The 20,603-nt window shown below is 62.4% G+C and overlaps 2 protein-coding genes and 1 long non-coding RNA gene across 4 annotated transcripts; 1 reads left to right on the top strand and 2 right to left on the bottom strand.

Annotated features, from left to right (window-relative positions):
- Positions 1-1,035: 1,035 nt before the first annotated feature.
- On the bottom strand, positions 1,036-7,385 carry MMP21 (matrix metallopeptidase 21). The gene is made up of 7 exons (XM_036439335.2): positions 7,137-7,385; positions 6,298-6,850; positions 5,072-5,211; positions 4,751-4,892; positions 3,610-3,867; positions 2,141-2,313; positions 1,036-1,480 (listed from the first exon to the last, which is right to left on the bottom strand). Exons 1-7 carry the CDS (start codon positions 7,287-7,289, stop codon positions 1,178-1,180), a joined length of 1,722 nt encoding a protein of 573 aa, XP_036295228.1. The 5' UTR covers positions 7,290-7,385; the 3' UTR covers positions 1,036-1,177.
- A 1,596-nt stretch (positions 7,386-8,981) lies between these two features.
- On the top strand, positions 8,982-11,177 carry LOC118719596. The gene is made up of 3 exons (XR_004988185.2): positions 8,982-9,806; positions 10,499-10,639; positions 11,014-11,177. It is a non-coding gene; the product is annotated as an uncharacterized LOC118719596 (long non-coding RNA).
- Positions 11,178-12,273: 1,096 nt separating this feature from the next.
- On the bottom strand, positions 12,274-20,348 carry UROS (uroporphyrinogen III synthase). 2 transcript variants are annotated; one of them, XM_045582194.1, is made up of 10 exons: positions 20,102-20,348; positions 18,873-18,957; positions 18,667-18,750; positions 17,351-17,447; positions 16,464-16,538; positions 15,206-15,280; positions 14,876-14,956; positions 14,600-14,685; positions 13,733-13,866; positions 12,274-12,727 (listed from the first exon to the last, which is right to left on the bottom strand). In XM_045582194.1, exons 1-10 carry the CDS (start codon positions 20,164-20,166, stop codon positions 12,670-12,672), a joined length of 840 nt encoding a protein of 279 aa, XP_045438150.1. In that variant the 5' UTR covers positions 20,167-20,348; the 3' UTR covers positions 12,274-12,669. The 2 variants fall into 2 exon arrangements, with proteins under 2 accessions (XP_045438150.1, XP_036295230.2); XM_036439337.2 differs by having other exon boundaries at positions 12,278-12,727; positions 13,733-13,831; positions 20,102-20,344.
- Positions 20,349-20,603: the final 255 nt, after the last annotated feature.

Genomic DNA, 20,603 nt, shown 5'->3' with positions numbered 1-20,603 from the left:
TCCCCAGTAGGGGGCGTGCAAGAGGCAGCTGATCAATGACTCTCATCGATGTTGCTAACTACCTCTCTGTAAAAAAATCAATAAAATATATATTTTTTTAAAAGCTCGTCGTTGAAGCACTTAATGCTTTGACTAAATGGTAAAGCGGCTGTGAGTCAGTCGGTCAGCCCGCTGTCTTTGCAGTGAGCACAGCGGCATCGCAGCCCCTCGGTAGTTGGCCTGCACTGTGCCCTGGACCTTTCCAGTCTGGATTCCTGAGTCACAGGGTTTCTGTCTCTGTGGAAAGAGCCAAGCCAGGCACCCGAGCAATGCCAGTCCTGGCCGCACTCCTCGGCTGAGCGGCCTCTCAGTCAGGGAAACTGGTCTCTGAGCGAGAAGAGAGCGAGCCGGCCGCCTCCCTGTCAGCGTGGGTTGCAGTTCCTGTGGGGAGAGGCGCTTCAGAATGCTCTATGATTTGCTGATTTTAATTTAAAGCTGCTTCAAAGCGCTTGCGTTTCAGCTGTTTCTTTAAAAGGATTATGGCCCTAGCTGGTTTAGTTCAATGGATTGAATGTGCCTGTGAACTAAAGAGTCTGTCAGGGCACCAAAAAACAAAAATAAAAGAACTGTGTTTATGCCTGATCATGAGACTGTTGAACCTTTCCCGGTTCACCTTTGTGCATGTGTTGTCCCCGTCATTCCAGATGACATGGGTTCTGCCTGTGTGAAGCGATGTCACGTGAAAGTTAAAGGGACGCAGTGCCTGGCCTCCAGGTCACTGACATGGGGACAAGCTTATGCAGGAGCACAGGCACCTCACACTGGTACCGCCCGGAGCGTAAGGACACTGCCCAGTATTTCCTGCTCTGGGGGGCCGGCCTGGTGCCCTGCCCGCCCTGGAAATGGGGGTGCGGGTGCTGGCAGCCGTGCTGGGAGCCCTAGCATTCATGGGAAACAGGCGGATTCCTCAACAATTCTTTTAACCTTTTCTTAAGTCTGTAAAATAATTTGGCAAAAAAATTGTTTCAAAAAATTAATCAAGAAATTGGTTTTTAAATCAAGTATTTTAAAGTTCAGTAGTATTAATACTTTCCGCTTGGTTTTAACGGAGGGGCCTGTTGGTTTCAGTTTCTGGAATCGGGGGGCTTTTCTCTAGAGAAGGCGGCTCTTTCTCCGAAGAGACCCGTGGGCTGTGTCCTCAGCTCATGTTCAGGGTGGAGGCGTGGACGTCACACACGTCAAACCACTTGTCGGGGATGGGCTGCGCGGGGAACAGGCCGTTGGGGGGCAGCCCCGGGCGCCGCTTCCGGTCCCCGTCGCTGGCCACCCTCCAGTAGGCGCTGCCTTTGAACAGGAAGACGGCCCGGTGCGCGTAGGAGTAGTAGGCGGCGTCCAGGCTGCGGAGCGGGTGGTTCCTCGGCTGGATCGCTGGGAAGACCTCCGTCATCTTCTTCGGGGAGGAGCCGAGGACTCGGTTTCTGGGGACATCAAACGCAAACACCTGCGGGCAGAGGGCACGGCGGCCTTTCTGCGATCGCCGACTCACAGCAAGGAGGCCCGCCTGTCACAGCGCGCGTTCCTCGGGCTCCACGTTCTCCATACTCGCCCGGCCCCTGTGGCTCAGGTGGAGCGTTGACCCAGGAACCAGGAGGTCATGTTCGATCCCCAGTCAGGGCACAGGCCTGGGTTGTGGGCTCCATCCAATAGGGGATGAGCAGGAAGCAGCCTGTCCATGATTCTCATCATTTATGTTTCTCTCTCTCTCTCCCCCTTTCTCTCTGAAATCAATAGAGATATCTTTAAAAAATATTAAAGTTCTTAATTTTCCACATGATGGGGTGATCTGTTGTTGCCATATAGGCAGGCACTAACAACACAACCTTTTTTAAATTTTTTAATTCTTACCTGAGGATATATTTCTTGATCATTAAAGAGAGGAAGGCAGAGAGACAGACAGACATTGTGTAAAAGAAACACCGATCAGCTGCCTCCTGGGAAGTACCCTGACGGGATGGACCTTCTGGAGCTTGGGACGAGGCTCGAACCCACCCCGTCACCGAGCCAGGGCAGTACCAGCACAGCTGTTAACCGAGAACTCGGTCACCTGACACTTCAGTCGGGGATGATAAAAGCAACCCCCAGCTGCACAGCCTCCACGTACCCAGGGCCCTTTGAAGAAGTAGATCAGCTGCCTTCGACGGTCGTAGAAGGCGGTGTCCAGGGGACTCGGGATGCCCGGAAACCCTTCTGAGATCAGCCTGGGGTAGCTGTGTCCTCGCTCATCTTCCGAGTAGGCCTGATCCCTGTCGCTGTCATACCTCCAGTACCGATTTCCTGGGAGCCAAACAAAAAGGGTTGCCGTGGCCTATGACTGCTAAGTCCGGGGGAAAGACAGAGCAACAGCTTTCCGTGCAGGCCCCAGCCGGCCTCGGAGCCCTGCCCAGGCCCCAGCCGGCCGCGGAGCCCCGCGGGACTGTGGGAGGAGGTGGGACTTCTGCATCTGAGTGAGGCCTCCCCCCAGATGAGCGCTTTTCCTGGGTTACTTCTAGACTTGACCCCAGGAGTCCCGGTGTTGCCAATATCGATCACAGTCAGGACTTAAACCACGGAAGGGTGTGCTCCCTACTCTGAAACATCCAAACGACAGAAGTCTGCCGGAGACCACGTCTTCGTGTCACTGAACTGGAAATTCTTTGTATGATGAGAAGGAAAATCAGGACTGAATGTATTCACGGATCTCTTCTGGCAAAAGCTGATGCAGAGTTCTGCCAGTCTGGCTCTCGCCTCGGGGTTAACGGGGAGTCATTTAAAGCAACATGGCTCCGCCTGGGACTCCGGCCGCAGGGCAGGGAAAGGCAGCGCCTGCACACACCGTGTTTGGGCTCAGACTCCGTGAGTTCGGTTTGCCACGGCAGCCTGCTGGCCTGGCTGCTCGGGTGCTCCCCAAGACCTCCAGGACCCCCCTCAGGTCCCGCCTCACTGACCCTCCCACCCAGAGCTGCCTCCATTCCTCACTGCCCTGGCCCTGCACTGGAGGCTCCATGCCCGGCTGACCCTGTCCTTCCAGCCTAGCCCATCGCATGAGCGCCTGGCCACCTCCCGGACACAGCGCTCACTGATATGCTTGTTCGCTCTCAGCCTCCAGCCCGCTGCGTCCCCCCACTCCAGTGCCCCTTCTGGGCACTCCAGGTCCTACCCCTTCTTCCAGTCTGGGCCACGTCCTGACTCTGGGGTGGCTCCCGCACTGATTCGGGGTCACAGCAATTGTCCCTCTGCTTGCTCTCCCCCTCCACATGCTTTCCATTTGGGGCAGGGGATTTATCTCCAGAACCAGAAGGAAACTTCCACAGGAGGGCGCTTTCTTCCAGCTTCGGCAACCTCGTCAGAGCCCCGCCCAGTCCACTCCCTCCCTCCCTCATCCGTCCAATGCATCCACTCAGTGCCTGCTTAAAACACGTCCCAGCGCGATCCCTGTGCCCAGAGCTGACAGCCGATGGAACCGACAGACGTTAAGTTCAGGAGCTCCAGAGCCTTACGGACGGCTCCCCAGTCAGGGCACAGGCCCGCTCTGAAAGCACGGGCTCCCGAGGAGAAGCCGCCGCCCGCCCGCCCGCCCGCGGGAGCCTCTACCTTTAAAGAAATAGCGCTCGTCTCTGCCCCACGTCCAGACGTGGACGAAGGCATCTATGCCCTGAGCCGGGACCCCGCGCCAGCCGGCGAGGATGGGGAGGGGGTCGCCGTAGCGGGTCCGGTTGTTCCGGTTCTCGTACAGCCAGTACCAGCCGTGGCGGAAGAAGTAGGTGCTGAACCGCGCGGTGGCGTCCCCGCGGGGGCTCCGCTCTGTGCGGATCCAGTCGAAGGCGGTGTCGAAGGAGCCTGCGCAGGAACCTGCAAAAAGACCCCGGCCACTTGGCCACCCGGCGCCAAAGCCACGGCTCCTGCTGCCACGTGTGGCTGCACAGAGAGCACGGCTAAGCCGGGTGTTCCGTGGAGTCACCTGGGAGCAGGCACCCATGGGGGGCAGCAGGCCCTGGCTGAGGGGGGCGGGAGAGGCCCCGTGGCCTCTGCTGGCACAGGAGTTACCTGGCCTCATCACTGACAGCCCCCCATCTCTCACGTGGCCCTGCTCGGGGGCAGGTTTAAGTGCAGCTGAGGCCCCTTGGAGGCGGGTCTGACTCCACTGGAGGGAAGGAGGGGGTCTGGGCACGCACGGGGGGGTCTCCATGGAGGGAGGTAAACGGATTCTGGCACATGGCGTTCTCCAAGCGCGCTACGTGCGGAGAACAGGGCGGCATGAGGCCACAGACACGGGGACGGTCCCTGTTGCTGACAGAAGCTCAGAGGCAGCTTCCCTCCCTGAGGCCTCCGTGCCGAGTCCTGAACCACTTCCACCAGGTAACTAACCCCGCACCTCAGCCCGAACCATCAGACAGACGTGAAAACTCCTCCCGGCCAGGCCACACTGCTCTTTGCCTCCAGGTTACACTTCCTTCCCCGGCTCCCCGCTCTCGTCCCTCTCCTGGCACCCCGGCCGGGTGGCCCCCTGGTCCAGGAAACCATGGGTGCCCTCCTGCCTCCCAGGGACAGACTGGGCCGGGAAAGAGAGGACATGGGGACAAACCCCAGAGCACTCGCTTTGCTCCCCACGAGCCTGGTCCGGGCAGGGCCGCCCATCACTGCACCCCCGAGCCTGGGGCAGCTGCTCGGGGTCTCCCACGGAGGAGGGGCGGGGTCCTCTGTCAGCGCGGAGGGTGCTCCCCACCAGTCTTACCGTACAGCCTCTGGATTGCTTTCCGGTCTGACCAGTCCAGCTCGAACGCGGGCCCCCGGGGAGTGTAATTTGGCTGCATTATGGACCCCGCCCTGTAGCTGTGAGGCAGGCCGAGGACGTGGCCAATCTCGTGGACGGCCACCTAGAAGGGAACACAGCCATGGGTGCAGCGCCAGCCCTCGGGGTGGGGGGGAGGCTGTGCCTGCAGAGGCTGGGCAGGGGGAGGGGACTTTCTCGGGAGGAAGCGGACACGTCCGGGGAGAGGCCCCCCGGCCCACGCTGCCCTTTGCCCGGTCACTACGCTCAGCGGCGACCACTCACCCTGAGGAGGCTGATGCCCACGTCGCTGGTGGGCGGGGTGAAGTGCTCGTCATCGTCGAAGTGGACATCGCCCAGGCGCCAGGCGTGTGCAAACTCCTGCCCGACGCCATCGAACACCCGCGGGCAGCCCAGGTGCCGGCCTGGCCGGGGAGGGGGCGGTGAACGAGGAGTGCCCATGGCACAGACTCCCTGCCTGTGGGACCTGGGAGCCAGGGGCTTGCTGTCCGGCCTGGGCTAGTTCCTCCCCTTGAGGCTGCATGAGCCGCGGTGGTCACAAAGTCTAAAGACACAGCCCAGCTGCTCGGCTCAGGGGCTGAGCCTCATCTATGAACCTGAGGGTCACAGTTCAATTCCTGGTCGGGCACATGCCCCGTGGCAGGCTCAGTGCCCATGGGGGTGTGCAGGGGTGATTCTCTCTAATCACGGATGTTTCTCTCTCTCCCTTAGTCTCTGAAATCAATAAAAGCCCACAAAGTCTAAAGACAAGCAGCTGCACACTGAGTGCTGAGGGAGGAGAGGAGCTGGGGGCGTGTGTGGGGCTGCAGCCAGAGGAAGAAGAGGAGGGGGGGAGGAGGAGGAGGAGGAAGAAAAGGAGGAGGAGGAGGGTCTGCGCTGGCCCCTGAGGGCTGTGTGGTCAGGAACTAAAGTGGGCGCGGCCCACGGTCACTTCAGTTAGTTCCCAACCACCTGTGCCCTGGGTGCTTCTCTCACGAGGAAGCAACTCCGGGGAGAACTCGGGGCAGCCATGGGACCCCCGTTCGCCGATGGGGCAGCCATGGGACCCCCGTTCCCCGATGGGGCGGCCATGGGACCCCCAGTTCCCCGATGGGGCTGCTGAGAAGTGACTGTGTCCAAACCCAGGCAGCCCAGGCGGGGGGTGGGGGGGGCGGCTGGGGGGAAACAGGCCATGTGTCCTGCGCCCCGAGGAGCCCGCCCGCCAAGCCCACGTCCCGGCTGGCCCACCCTGACCTGTCCCCATGAGACCCTCAGGCTGTGCAGGGGGATACACCAGCCCTTCCCAGTGAGTTGTAATGAAGCCACATCCACAGAGGCTCACACTGTGGCCCCAGGTGCCATCTCACAACAGCCAGGCAGCGGGTTGGAGGCCAGGGTGGGGTTCCTGAGCCCGTCTGTGTGACCCCGAGTTCCCGTTATGCTGAGGTCCCGCCTCAGCTGCCTGCCAGCTGGGAGGACAGGTAGGCAGGGCGCCCCGCCTTCGCCCTCACCTCGTCCAAACCCCAGCTTTATGTCCGCCGAGGCGCCCGGGCCGGGGTCCTCCCGGAAGGTCAGGGGGGTCACCTCGCTCCACATGCGGAAGGCCAGGCGGAGGACGTGCCTCTGCTGGTCGGCGGGCAGCTGGCGGCTGTAGCCCTCGCCCAGCAGCCTCCAGCTCAGGGTCCTCTTGGCGAAGGCCTGGGCGCCCCCGGCCCGCGCGGCGCCCTCGTCCTGGGGGTGCGGGCCCGGAGGCGCCGCCAGCAGCAGGTGCAGGAAGCGCTTGGGCCGGGCCTTGGGCCGGGGGCCCGGCGGGGGGGGCGGGGCCCGGGGGGCGGCGCTCGCGGCCGGCAGCGGGGGCCGCGTGTCGGGGACGCCGCAGCGGGGCCGGTTCATGGCCGCCAGGGTGGCCGCGTCCAGCCGCCCGCTGGCCGGCAGCGCGTTGACCTCCTGGAACCGGCGCAGAGCCTGGGCCAGGGCGGCGCCCTGGGGGCCCTCGGGCGGCCCATCGCGGCGGGGACCTGCCCCCGGGGGCCCCGGGGCCCAGCCGTATTTGGACAGGAACCGCTGCGGAGAGAACCTCTGGTCAGCGGGCGGACTGCACCGCATGTTCCCTGTTCCCAGCTGCACAGGCCGGTGTGCTGGCGGTTTCCATGTTACCACGTTGTGTGTTTGCCTGTGCTGGGCAGCGTCCCAGGCCCAGCACCTGGAAGGCGTGTGCACACGTGTGAGTGCGCACCAGTGACCGTGCACACCTGCGGGCGTGTGCATGTGCATGTGCATACCTGTATGCGTGCAGGTGCGCCTGTGTGCGCGTGTGCGCATGTGCGTGGTCCTGGTCCCGGCTCCCTACCTGCGCGGCGGGGAGGCCGGCGATGGGCGGGGCGCGGCGCAGCGGGGCGGGCGCCCGGTCGGAGCGGTCGCGGCTGTGGAAGAGCGCCTCCGGGCGGGCGGCGCGGAGCCAGCAGAGCAGCAGCGCGGGGCGGAGGATGGAGGCCGCGAGCATGGCCGGCTGGAGCCGTCCGCCTGCGCTGCGTGCGTCTCCCTCCGGGAGGCCGGAGCTCTTGTAGGCGGCGGAGCCCCGGGCCCTGGCCGCGCCCGGCCCCGCCCGCGCCCCCTCCGGGCCCCGCCCTCGCACCCCGGCGCCAAGCGTGCCGCCCGCCCGTGAGGACCCGCCCGCCCCTCTCGCGGGGGTGCGACCCTCCCCGCTCGGGGCCAGTCCGGTCATTCCACCGCCAGCTCGCAGCCGCCTGCGATGGCGCTTCCCTGGCGACGTGTGTCCATGGGCCTGGGGCCGAGGCGCAACACCCGCCACCCGCCTCCGAACTGCGCCGCGGTGAGCCCAGCACCATGCGTTTGCTTGTCGTTTGGGATTTATTTTTTTAGAGTGGAAATTGCCTTTTAATTTTTTTACCTTTTTTTATTTGTCAATTACAGTGGACATTCGATATTCTATTAGTTTCCGGTGTGCAGCACAGTGGCCAGACACATAATTTACAAAGTGACCACCTGGCACCACAGCCGGTCCCTGCGCTGCACTTGGCAGCCCGAGTTTGGGTCCTTTTCTGGGAGGGAGGTTTTAGTTTGTTTACCAGCTTTTTCTTACTGCTCTGTTCCTCTTTCCGAAAGGAACGCCTCAGCATGGGAGGTGGAGTTTTGAAAGTACTGAGAACGAAGGGCGCCTTGACAGACGGCAGCGTTTCGGGAACATCCTTCGGGTGGATGCATGTGTGCACGCAGAGAAGCACCTGTGTGCAGTTTTGTGTGAGTCACGTGTTCTGTTTTATTCTATGTAAGCTCAGTGGAGCAGCACGTCATCTTCCCGTGTTCATGAAGACAGGTGTATCATCCCAGGTAATGGCAACACGGGGTCCTTTCTATGGGTTCTGGATTTTTTTTAATCCTCACCTGAAGATGGGTGTCCTATACAATCCTATAGAATAATCCTATATAATAACAGGATAATACGCAAACTGACCCTAACTTGGAACCACCAGGAACCACCAGTTGCTATGATGCACACTGACCACCAGGGGGAAGCTTCCACAGGGGGAGCACCACTCAGCCAAAGCCCGGCTGACGGCTGTGAGCCCAGCAGCAGAGGCAGCCTCTCCCACCACTGCAGCAGCACTGAGGCTGTCCGACTGCAGCTTAGGCCCATCAGTTGGGCATCCCACCAGGGCACCCAGGCTGCCAGAGGGATGTCTGACTGCCAGCTTAGCTGGAACCCCGGGGAGCGGGCCTAAACTGGCAGGTGGACATCCCCCAAGGGCGCCTGGACTGTGAGAGGGTGCACCCTCCCTGAGTGCACGAATTTTCATGCATTGGGCTTCTAGTGTGTGTGTGTGTGTGTGTGTGTGTGTGTGTGTGTAATGGATTTTCAGGGACAGAGAGAAACCATCAGTGATGAGAGAATCATGGATCAGCTGCCTCTTGTATGCCCCTCACTGGGGATCAAACATGCAACCCTGACCTGGAATTGAACCATGTCTTCCTGGTTCATAGGTTGACGCTCAAGCACTGAGCTACGCCTGCTGGGCTGTTTTTATTTTTAATTTTTGTTGATTTTGGAGAGCGAGGAAGGGGGAGAGAGGGGCATCAATGTGAGGGGACATGGATGCTGCACAGTTTCACTGCGGAGTGCGGCTGACACAGCAGCGTTCTCGGTGTGAGGGCATTGCTCCTTTCCCCGCTTCACTGGGTTCTCGCTCCTTTTTAAAAACTGAGATCTCAAACTGTTTTAATTAGAAAACAAACCCCAAGTGTTTTCTCCAGGGAAACAGACACCTGGGAAGGTGCAAGACTTAGGACATTATTCAAAACAGTGTCTAGATCAGCCGTTCTCAACCTGTGGGTCGCGACCCCTTTGGAGGTCGAACGACCCTTTCACAGAGGTCGCCTGAGACCATCGGAAAACACAGATACTTACATTACGATTCATAACAGAAGCAAAATGACAGTCATGAAGTAGCGACGACAATAATGTTATGGTTGGGGGTCACCGTGGCATGAGGAGCTGGATTAAAGGGCCGCGGCGATAGGAAGGTGGAGAACCCTGGGCTAGACTTCCTGCCTGCTGGGAGGCTGGAACTCTGCCGCGGAACAGAACTCAGAACCTGGACGGAGAGTGGCTCCCGAGCTGATGTCACACAGCCGGGTCCGGAGGGCCTGGCAGAGACAGATGGAGCCTGTGGCGTGGAGTGCTCTGGCCGAGGACCGCTCCTGAGAGTCAGGTCTGAGCTCTGCCGGCGGCTGGGCCGGTGCCGGCTGCCGGGCCGCCGCCCGGGGTCAGAGGGGAGGTGGCTCCTGCCGAGGGCCCTTTCTGTGTGTGACGCGTCCTCCTCCTCACCGTCCGGTGCGGCTGGCCTCATGCGGGTCCGGACGGCTGGACGCAGGGACGAGTGCCGACCAGCCGGGCGGTCTGCTTGTCCCAGGGGGTGCCTTTCGCGCCGGCACGGCCCCGCCTCTGCGCGGACCGGCTTCCAGGCTCAGAGGGTTTGATTACCCGGAGTGCGGATCCCAGGTGAGTTGGGTTTTGAGGAAATTGGTTGAATTCAGGAGGAAACGTGGCAGGGGAAGCTGTGTGCCCTCCACAGTGAGGGACGGGCTCCTGGAGAAACTGGCTCCTGGGCCGTGCAGGACACTTGCCGTCCCTGAGCCTGGCGGAGGGTTTGGCTGGAGCCTCCAGAATCTCCTCGAACACTGAGGTGGCATGACACAGGTGCCAGCGGGAGAATGGAAGTGTTTTCCTACGATACCTATTATTTACAAAGTAGGTTTCCACACTCTCGGCATGCACAGCGTAGCATTTGGGGAAAAGACATTCCCTTGCTTATCCCCACGGAAGATGTTTAAGCCTGATGTACAGGGAGGCACCTGACTCTGAAAAGGAACCTGTTTCAGGATTGGGGAGTGAAACCACGTGCTCCCGTGCGGCCTGTTTGTTACTCACCGCCAGCTGCACGTTACTGCCTGCGGGAGGGAGAAAGCCCTTCCCTCCGTCTGTCCGTTTCCTTCCTTTGCCTTTGCATTTCGGTCCCTTTTCCTCCGTGAGCAAACCCTTTACCCCGTGTGGCCGGGAGGCTGGGCCCCTCGGCCGCCCTGGGAGACCCGTCCTCTGGGCGGGGTCACGCCTCCTCCATGAAGGACCCTCCCGAGCTGTGCCTGGCTGGGTGGGAGGGACCCACGGTCACCGCCCTGCACTTCTCCGCCCAGAACCATGTTCGGATTTGAAGGCTTGGTCGACAAGGTGGACGTGGAGGTCTTGATTGCCATCGGTGGTGCCTTATTGATCTCCTCCTTTTTCCTCCTGTGCTGCTTCCTCTGTCTCTACTGCAAGCTGGCCAGCACCCTGAGGTGAGTGACGTGGGTAAGCGGGAATAACACCCCTCGCACCCTCCACCAGCTCAGGAACAGCGGGAAAGTTTAAAAGGCAGAGGCTGGGCCGCTCCATGGTTGGGCATCAGCTTCTCCTCCCTCTCCCCGTCCCTCTCCGAAGTCAATAAAAACACATCTTAAAAAGGCCGAGGCAGGTGAGCACGGAATCCTGGCCGCTTCCCCGGGCTGGGCTGAGCTCACAGGGAGGTTCCCGGCGGCCGCGAGGGTCAGCGCTGTCCGCTGCCCGGGCCTCACAGCCTGGCCGGACCGAGGACCGCCGGAGCCATCCCCCTGCCCGAGCTGAGTGCCCCGGGCTTCGGAGCGAACCTGAGCTTTCTGTCCAATCTCTGAAGGAAACTATGACGATCAGCAGCATCCGCCGCCGAGGCAGGCGGCTGGGTGTGGAAGGCCGTGCTGAGATGCTGCCGCCCGCACTGCGCGGCCAGCCCGCCGGATGGAGCCCCGAGCGCGCCGATGCAGAGACTGCCCTGAGCTGGCGCCCCCGTGTGCCATGCCCCGTGTGCCGTGCCGTCCCGTGTGCCATGCCCCGTGTTCCGTGGCCCCCGTGCTCTGTGCCCCGTGTGCTGTGCCCCGTGTTGTGCCCACCGTGTGCCATGCTGTGTGCAGTGCCCCCGTTTTGTGTCCCTCGTGTGCTGTGCCCCCGTGTTCTGTGCCCTCCGTGTGCCGTGCCCCCCGCATGCCGTGTCCCCCGTGTGCCTTGCCCGTGTGCCATGCCCATGGGCTGACTGTGAAGTACAGACGTCCGTGCGGAGCTCAGCTGCCTCCTGGCTGTTCTTTGCAGGTGGTTGGGCCCCGAGGGCAGGGGCTGTACTGTCCGGGCCCCGGGCGCCGAGCACAGGCCCACCCACCGGGGCCAGGCAGTGACCCGAGGCTCAGCTTTGCCAGTCGGGTAGCCCTTCCACCAGGTAAACCTGAGCCTCAGGCCGAGCAGCGCCCTGAGCCAGAGCGTTTGCTCGCTGACCAGAGCGGCTGCTCATGGCCCATCCGTTACTGTGGCGCCGACCTGCCCTGCTCCGGGCAGCAGGAGCGCCCACCCCTCCTGAGGCGCTCAGGGCAGGAGGGCGGGACGCTGGCTCTGGCTCAGTCTGTTTCCCAGGGGGCGGGGGCGGGTGCTCCGGGGTGCAATCCGGTCACCGGGGCTGCTGTTCTGTGTGGACACCCTGAGATGTGCTCACGAGGCTTATCACCAAGTTGAGTTGTGGACGGTGCCCGCCGGTGGCCATCAGGACGGAGGGCTCCCGTTTCTCCCCGTCCTCCGCCCAATGCCCCGAACCCCCCCGAGTACGCATCTCCGGTGGCAGGAAGAGCCCAGCCCCTGGGCACCGGGCCTGTCACACACCAGCAGGTTCCGTCCCCATGGACAAAGCCTCACAGCGGAGGCTGACCCGGAGCAGGGCTCCCATTGCTGACGTTCACCACGGCCGGGGGCAGTGAGCGCCACCTGCCACCCTCCCCCGCCCAAAGCGCTGCTGGGCGCCAGCTCCTCCTCTGGCTCCAGGGGAGGGGAGGGGAGTGAAGGCAGGAGGGGTCTCCTGCCAGGGGACGGAGCGGGTTCTCTCCGGGGGATGAACAGAACCAGGTCACACACAGCGGACTGTGCCACTCCACAGGCTGTTGTTTCTCAGAACTGGGGCACATCCGTCCTCCCCAACAGCCCTCACCCTGGGAACAGTGCACAGCCCGCCCCCCCGTCGCTGCGTCCCTCCTGCTGCTGGCGGACGCTCTGACGGCGGGCCGGCACACTGGGTGAGGGTCCCCGTAGCCTTGGTGGAGGGAAGTGACCTGCCAGGCCTGCTGCTGCCACGTCCCCTCCGGATCGCGGTGCCCAGGGGGCTCACTGGGCACCGGGCGGGCGTCCTCCCCTGCAGGCGGCCGTCCTCAGCAGCTGTGGGGCTGGAGGGCAGCCCGTCCTCAGCAGCTGTGGGGCTGGAGGGCCGTCCGGATGCCCGCGGCCAGGGCTCTGGGCGTGGGGCTGTCGGCGGTGCAGCTCACGGGCAGGCCCTGGGCGGCCAGGGCGCGCGCGGTGGTGGGGCCGATGGCTGCGAACTGCAGAGAGAGGGGCTCAGTGCGCCCGCAGCGCCCGGGACGCGGTGTGCAGGGCTCACTGGCCATCCCGTCCAGCAGGACCCTCTCGGCGTGGGAGAGCTTACAAGGGACAGCACTCCCCGACAGACCATCCCAGTGCCTCCCCGTGTGTCATCACAGCCTCCCACCAGCCCAGCGGGTCCTGCTGGGCAGCACAAGGTCTCAGCAGGGGGACCCCATGGCTCAGCCCTGAGGCCTGGAGGCCCTGGGTGGGGTCAGGGGAACTCAGAACAGAGTGTACGGGGACAGGGGCGCTGGAGGGGAAAGGCTTCCATTCTCACTGGGGAGGCCAGCAATGCTGACGTCTGTCCTCTAGCTCAGCCACACCCCAGCCGCCTCAGGCCAGCACCTCCAGCCCCGGCAGGCCCCGAGGTGGAGGACCTGCAGGGCCATCGGGCTAGTCCCCGGAGCGGGCGCTGTCCTTTCACTGGGAGACACGAGAGGGGAGGGGCGCCCGGACCAGCTCGTCTCCGATGTTTAGAAGGAAGAGGGGGCCGAAACTGGTTTGGCTCAGTGGATAGAGCGTTGGTCTGTGGACTGGAAGGTCCCAGGTTCCATTCCGGTCAAGGGCATGTACCTTGGTTGCGGGCACATCCTCAATAGGGGGTGTGCAGGAGGCAACTGGCCAATGTTTCTAGCTCTCTATCTCTCTCCCTTCCTTTCTGTGAAAAATCAATAAAATACATTAAAAAAAAAAAAAAAAAAAAGGAAGAGGGGATGGGACGCTAACACTGGAGCCAAATGCGGAACTGGGCTCAGGCTGGTGAGCTGTCCCACCGCCCAGCCAGGAAGGGGCGCTGCTGGGCTCGGAGCTGGGCTGGGGTCCTACAGCCCTGCCTCCCAGGGGGTCCACGGGGCCTTGCGGGCATCTCAGGTCGGGAGAGCTTGCACTTCCGGTGGAAGCGCAAGACAATTAGTAAAAAAAAGTTTAACTCCGAGAAAGACCAAGAGCATGGAGTGCCTCACCTTGATCCGATCGATGCTGCTCCCAGATAGCTCCCGAATGTGCCCGAGGCTGTATGTGAGGCCAGAGGGGCTGAAAAACGTGATGCTGGCCGGGATGCCCTATGGGGAGAACAAGAGCAGTGACTCGAGTGGTGCCGAGAGAGAGAGAGAGAGAGAGAGAGAGAGAGAGAGAGAGAGAGACACCCCCAGCTCAACCCCAGGGACCCCAACCCCAAGGCAGGCCCCAGGCAGCCAGGCAGCCCCCAGCAGGCGGGCCGGGCCCCCCATGGGTGCTGGCCCAGCTCCTCCAAGGAGAGGAGCTGAGACGAGGGGCTGGCACAGCTCCGGGTCCTCTGTGGCCCAGGCCTAATGCCAGGCCAAGGGTGCCCGCACCCATCAAGGCAGCATGGAGCCTGTGACCGGCCAGCAGCCCCCTCCCTCCCGGAAACGAAGCGGACAGCAGGCAGTCCAGGCCTCCTGTGCTGGGGGAGCTAACCGTGCCTGGAACCTGCAAGGCGCTGCTGAATCTGGGCGTGGAAACGTCCCTCCCCTCGCAGGGCGCACGCCCTCTCCCGGCTGCCCAGCCACCCGGACTCCCAGCCCCTCCCCGACTCCCAGCCCCTCCCCGACAGCTCCAAGCCTGTCTCAGGCTTCCAGGCCAGGTCTGTCTCCTTTAGCCCCGTGGACCCACCGGATGGTCTGTTCCAGCTCCCGGACCGGGAGAAGCCCCTGCGAGGCCTCGGCCAGCCGGGAGGGAACCACACAGAGGCCATGCCTCGCCGCCTCTCTGCTGCCTCCCAGGGTGCCCACCTGCCCGCACTCCCTGGAAGCGACCCCACCTGCCCCACCAGGTGCCCGCCTGCCCCCGCTCCCCGGAACGGCGCCCACCTGCTCGGAGTAGTAGCTGTCCAGGTTCCTTTGGATTCCCGGGTGGGGGACCTTCTGATAGACCACGATGCTTTCCATGGGGATCCCTGGACACGACCAAAACCGGAAACAGAGCTATTGCCCTGGGAGAGGCCTGAGTCAGGAGCCCACGGGCACCCAGCTGGCCTCCCGGGCCTCGTGCTCCTGGATGAGCCACTGCCCTCCCGGGCCCCACTGTGGGCGGATGGACCAGGCTCCGAGGGGTCTCACCCTCCCGAGGAGGAGGGCCATCGGTACCTTTGTCCCTGAGCATCCGCGGCAGGGCTTCTCCCTTGAGGGCTCCACAGGGAAAGAGCAGGGGCAGGGCGGGCGGCTCCCCTGCGGACACACCTGTGCGCTGTGGACGCCCGGCCCCAGCCCCTCACCTCCCCCCTCCAGCCCCAGCCCCAGCCCCAGCCCCGCACGCTCTGCGCTGAGCTCGGGCTCCTGTCCCTGGGGCAGGGCAGCAGTGCGGGCTGGGCTCCAGCACAGACGGGGCCCAGGGGCTCACACTGGGGAGAAGGAACCGCCTGCCCCCGCCCCCGCCCCCGCGGGCAGATGAGGCCCCCGTGGGAGCCTCCCACTCACCGGAGCAGATCCACTCCGCCAGCCGCTCCGCGTTCCCGCTGCTCGCTCCTTCGGCGTCCAGGCCCAGCTTACTCACTGCAAACACAGACGCGTCTCAATGGCGGTGAGTCCCGCTGCGCAGGCCCTGTCCTCAATGTGCGGACACAGGTGTGTGCTCCCCAGACACAGTCCCCCGCGGCCTGGGAGGGAGGCCCGGATCGGGGAGACACAGCCAGGTGGGTCCTCGGGGAGACAGCGGGTAGGGCTGCCTGAGGGCTACCGGCGAGGGCAGCAAGCTCCGGAGGCGGGGGTCTGGGCCAGGGGTGGAGGCGCCCTCCTCGGGGGGAGCCAGGCCAGCCCCTCCGGGAAGGTGCGGGCTGTGGCGGGAATGAGGCGGCGGGCGGGAGGGAGGGAGGTGCCCACTAGCTGGCAGGCCTGCAGGTGATTTAGGGGAGGGCTGTGCCCCCCACTTTCGTGAGCCTCCTGTGGCTGCAGCCCATCCCGGCGGAGCACTGGTCACCGGTGAGGAGGCTGGGCCGGGCGGGTCAGGAGGAATGTGGACCGTCTCTGAGAAGGGAGGTGCTCACAGGAGCCTGGTGAATACCGAGCTGCCGCTAAGGTCAACACGTCAGTCAACCCGGCAGCCTTTCGTGTACATCGCGAGCAGCGTGAGCCCAGGAGGTCACAGCCGCCGTGCCTGTCCCGGGGCCAGGCCTGCCTGTGCTGCGGCGCCGCCCCCTGTGGGTCGGGACGGGCTCAGTGCACCCAGAACCTTGAGAACTTCAACGGGGACGCAGGTCTGCACAGCACAGCTGGCACCCCCGCTGGCACCACAGGACGCCCCGCGCTTCTCCCTGGAGCGGGAGCTGAACGTCCCTGCTCTAACCACAGGCTGTCACCGGCCCCACCTGGCTGTGTCTCCCTGGCGACCACCTGCCCAGCGCCAGGGCCTTCAGAAGTCAGCGCATCAGAGTGAACTGGGTGGAGGTGCAGGAGGTTTGTTACCAATAACCAGACACCTCATGCTCATCACCTGGAAACATCAGGTTTTGGGGGCTCTGTGCAGGAACAGGGATGAAGACTCCATGTACAGGGTGTCTGTCCCAAAACACGCCTGTGAGCAGCTACAAAGGCAGTGCTTGTTAAAATACGTTTCATCTCCAACACAGAGTGCTCGGCTGTGAGGTGTGTACCTTTTTGGGGGGCACCCTGTATTGCTATGAATCACAACACCACGGCATGGTTTCGGTGTTATTTCTGCCTTACCTAGATTGCTTACCTAGAGAAGCCGTGGCATTTCCAACCACATACACCGGCTTTGCGTTCCACTTTTCTCGCAGAGACTTTTTCCAGACTGGAAGACATGAGGTCACACGTGTGTGGCAAAGACCAGCGCCTGTTCATCCTACAGCTTGTGAGCAAGGCAGCCTATAGTACACAGACCTAAAGAGCAGCATCCCAAACTACCCCCATCCCCGCCATTACACTGTTCACACCTGCAGGCACGGGAACTGTTCACACCTGCAGGCACAGGGCCTGGTCACACCTGCAGGCACAGGGCCAACCACGAGTCCTAGCTTGCTCAAGTGTACGTGATGAGCCAATGATGCTGCATCCTTGGGCCTCTTCACAACAAGGAAACAGGCTCAGTGAGGTCAAGGGACTCTCCAAGATCCGAGTGACCCCTGAACCCAGGCCCAGCTCCCTGCAAGCCCTGTGGGTAAGCACCACCCAGCTGCCTCCACTCAGCACTAGAGCGAGCTGGCCGGGCCTGGCTGACTGGCTCCATGGCCGTGGACTAGTGCTCACTCTTGCCAAGCTTCAGTCTTCTCCTCTGTAAACCACAGGATGTGTGCCCTGGGTTAGAGGGGACAATGACTGCACAGTGACGGAGCCTGTATACAGTAGGCACTCCGTAAATGTTAGCGGGAGCGTTCCATTGGACAGACCAAGGTGGTGGCTCGGTCTGAAGGCTCAGGGGTTGAGGTGGCCTGCGTGGGACAGCAAGAAACGCTCCCTCCATGGCTACACACACATGAACAACTCGGCACCTAACTACCCTAGAGCTGAGGGCCCCGCAGTTTCCAAACCTGGCTTCCGGAATCTAGTATGGCCAACGGGAGGAATCGGTGACGTGAGCCAGCGCATTCCCGGCCCCGCCCTCACCTTCGCTCTTCCCATCCGGCTCCAGGCTCAGCTTCACCGCTTCCACTGCCCTGGGGCTGGTGAAAATGAGCCCTCCGTAGCCTTCGGGGTGTGACAGCTGCATACCAAACCCAAAGGCACTTTGTGATGACCGCGACATTACCCAGAATTCCAAATGCTCACGCGAATGGTGGGCAAACTAATTCATTCTGTCCATCCAACGTCCATCCATCCAGCCACCCTCCCACCCTCCCACTCAACACTTACTGAGTGATGTGTGTGCCTGGCCCTATTCTAGGCAAATTCCTTATTCCTAGCATCTCCCTCAAGCGGCTCAGGGTCGAGGAGAGACAGGTATACGTAGGGTGTGGGTGTAACTGGACCAGAGGGGCACTGGGACGCGGCCTAGCAAGGGGTGCAGGCTGAGGGCAGACTTGACCTGTGTCTAATAAAACTGAACTATCTACTGGGGTGGTGGCCAGGCTGAAGCTGATTTTCAGACAATGGTTACAAAATCTTCTGGGAGCAGGCCCGGGCTGCTGTGCGCACCTCCGGTGACGTGAGTCTGTGCAGGGCCGGGGATGGGGCTGTGCTCCCCCTTGGATTAAACTCAGAGGCGGGGGCTAGGGAGCAGCTGAGACTGCTCCCTGCGTGTCTGGAACCCTCTCCCTCACGGCAGCCTGGCCGGTGGTGATGGTGGAGAAGCTGCTGAAGAAACGAGGGCTTTTCTGACCTTGAGGTCCTAGAAGTGATCTCACATGAGAAGCCTGGCTCCCGTTTAAAGCTGGCTGTGGAAAAGCAAGCCAACAGGGCCCTCGCACAGGAGCCCAGGGCACGGGACGTGGCCGGCCCCTCGCTGTCTCTGAGGTCAGTGAACGGTGGATGTTCAGCTCTGACTGAACGAGGGAGCAGGGAGGCTTTACAATAGGGTGGGCCTGTGCGGAGGGGTGTGGAGCCGTGGGCACCGCATCTTTAACCTGAAACACCTGTCTCCACTGGCCTGGGCAGTGCGGCCCCTCCTACCCCAGGCAGCAGAGCCGAGGCTGTGGGCACACGTACTGGTCTTGAGCCTCAACCCTGCCTCTCGTGTGCCAGGTCTGAACTGCGAGCAGCGCCCTCCCATGACCTGCTCTCCTGGCCGCGTCCAGGTCAGGGCGGGGAGCCATTGGAGGCTCAGGTGACCCACAGCCGGTTCTGGGGCCGGATCCGGAGCTGGTGGGTGCTGCCCAGTGTAGAAGCTGGCAGCAAAGTGAGGGGAAGGAGGGAAGTACAGGGCTTGGGTTGGCACGGGTTCCAGAAACAAACGTGTTACGGTGCTCAGACACTGCAGACCTTACCTTCTCCGCGAAGGTGGGAAGAGACAGGAACTCAAATGACAGAACAGGGATCAAAGTGGCTTCAAGTCCGTGCGATCCCAACTCCTGCGAACAAAAGGCCCGGCTCTGGGTTGGCCGGGCTGCTGGGAGGAAGGGCGGGTGCTGGGGCCCAGGGCAGTTCTAGGCCCGGCTTTCCCGGTGAGCGGTTCCTGGGGCCCGGCACTCACCCTGATGTAGGGATCCTGGCCGCCGTCATCGTGAGCCTCCTTCAGCAGAAGAACCTTCATCACTGCCGGGCGGCCGTGCAGGGCGCTGTGACAGAGCGGGGACACGGGCCTCAATCAGACCTCAGAGGCTCTGCCTGGACCATGTGGGTGGATGGGGTGGGGGTGGGAGGTAACCAACTGCTGGCTGACGTGGCCTGGCCCCTGCCCGCTGACTCAGCTTGAACGGGCTGGCTCCTGCGCAGACCCTGTCGCTGATAAGGCCGGGGGACAGCTGCTGGCACCTGATAGCGTGGAAGGCCGGTGAGAGCCCGGGGCGAGCCAGCGTCCCGGCCAAACACGCCAGGCTCGGGAGAAGTGGTGCCAATCCGGGTTGTGTGAGTAAGGAGGGAAATGGTGTCTCACATTGGAAGTCATTAATTATTCCAGCTCAAGATATACTAAGTTGTTTGCTTGTAAGCTCCCTAGGAAGTCATCTTATTGACTTTTCCACTTTTTAAAGACATATTTTTATTGATTTCAGAGAGGAAGGGAGAGGAAGAGAAACATCTGTAAGGGAGAATCATTGATCAGCTGCCTCCTGCACGCCCCCTACTGGGGATGGAGCCTGCAACCTGGCATGCATGTGTCCTGACTGGGAATTGAACCATGACCTCCTAGCTCATAGGTTAATGCTCAACCACTGAGCCACACCGATGGGGCGACTTTCCTACTTCTTAAACGATGCTTTTTAAGTGTTGTCAGTATCATGAAGTAATCTTTCAGAGTTTTCTAACCAAGAACACAATTTGTCCATACATATTTAAGCCTCATGTACTTCCTATCCTTTCTGTAACGCCCCACTGCTGGCCACGGTTCTCAAATTTCCCTACTGGCCCTGCAGCATTGCTGGCCCATCCCTGCTTTTCAAGAACCTTTCAGGTCAAGAAATGGGCTTCAGGAAAGTCCGCTAGGGGCAGGCATTCAGTGCCTGACTAGGCCGAGCCCCTGTGCTGGGGGGGACGCCCGCAGGGTCCGGCCTGGGCCTGGCGTGGGGGCAGCTGCACGACCCGGTGACCTTCCGTTTGGAGTCCATCACTACCCCGGGCCCCGGCCCACACCCAGGCCTCCGGCGGCCTCGGTTCCGCCCCCGACTAGTCCTGCACTCGCTAGCGCCGCCAGTGGCAGGTGGGTGGGCCCCGCACGTCCGGAGGCCTCGTGTCTTCGTGGGTAGGTTGGGCGGCGACACCTACCTCGCCGGGCTGGTGAGGCCCGAAAGGTCTGGGAGCTGGGGCCCTGCCCAGCCCGCCGATCGCATAGGAAGTCGCCCAGGCGGGCGGTGTCTCGCGATCCCAATCTGAGGCTGTGAGACACGAGAGCGACCAGCGGTGGGTGGGCCCCTCACCACGTGGCCTGCGCTGCCATGGCGACGGCCGCGCCAGGCCGGGTACCACCGCCTCCACCGCCCGCGGCCCCGCGGCGCGCACAGCTGGAGCTCGCGCATGCGCAACGACACCAGGTCCGGGGCGCAGCCGCAGAGATGGGCGGAACCATTGCTCCCAGGGGGGGATGAGTCTCGGGGAGGCGGATAAGGAAGGAGGAGAAAGGATGAAAAGGGCAAGATAGGACCCAGAACCGGACTTTACCTTCGGTTCCATGGCTTTAAAACCCGGCATGGACGCTGTGGTTGTCGCCGACTCAGCGCCGAGATTCTACGCGGCCTCTCACCCCCCTGGCTCAATGGTTCCGCCCATC

The sequence above is a fragment of the Pipistrellus kuhlii genome, unplaced genomic scaffold (genome assembly GCF_014108245.1).
Source record: "Pipistrellus kuhlii isolate mPipKuh1 unplaced genomic scaffold, mPipKuh1.p scaffold_m20_p_15, whole genome shotgun sequence".
Classification (NCBI taxonomy): Eukaryota; Metazoa; Chordata; class Mammalia; order Chiroptera; family Vespertilionidae; genus Pipistrellus; species Pipistrellus kuhlii.
The sequence above is the reverse complement of the archived record's forward strand: the minus strand, read 5'-3'. Positions and strand labels throughout refer to the sequence as shown.

Bases quoted from the DNA above. Each gene is read 5' to 3' on its own strand.
- MMP21 (XM_036439335.2), bottom strand. From the start codon at position 7,289: ATGCTCGCGGCCTCCATCCTCCGCCCCGCGCTGCTGCTCTGCTGGCTC. The intron at 6,851-7,136 runs GTAGGGAGCCGG...TTCTCTCCGCAG, and splicing joins CCGGCCTCCCCGCCGCGCAG to CGGTTCCTGTCCAAATACGG. The intron at 2,314-3,609 runs GTAGAGGCTCCC...TTTGGCTCCCAG, and splicing joins CGAGCGCTATTTCTTTAAAG to GAAATCGGTACTGGAGGTAT.
- UROS (XM_036439337.2), bottom strand. From the start codon at position 20,166: ATGCGATCGGCGGGCTGGGCAGGGCCCCAGCTCCCAGACCTTTCGGGC. The intron at 14,686-14,875 runs GTACCGATGGCC...GGTCGTGTCCAG, and splicing joins GCGGATGCTCAGGGACAAAG to GGATCCCCATGGAAAGCATC. The intron at 13,832-14,599 runs GTGGGCGCCGTT...TTCTCCCCATAG, and splicing joins ACAGCTACTACTCCGAGCAG to GGCATCCCGGCCAGCATCAC.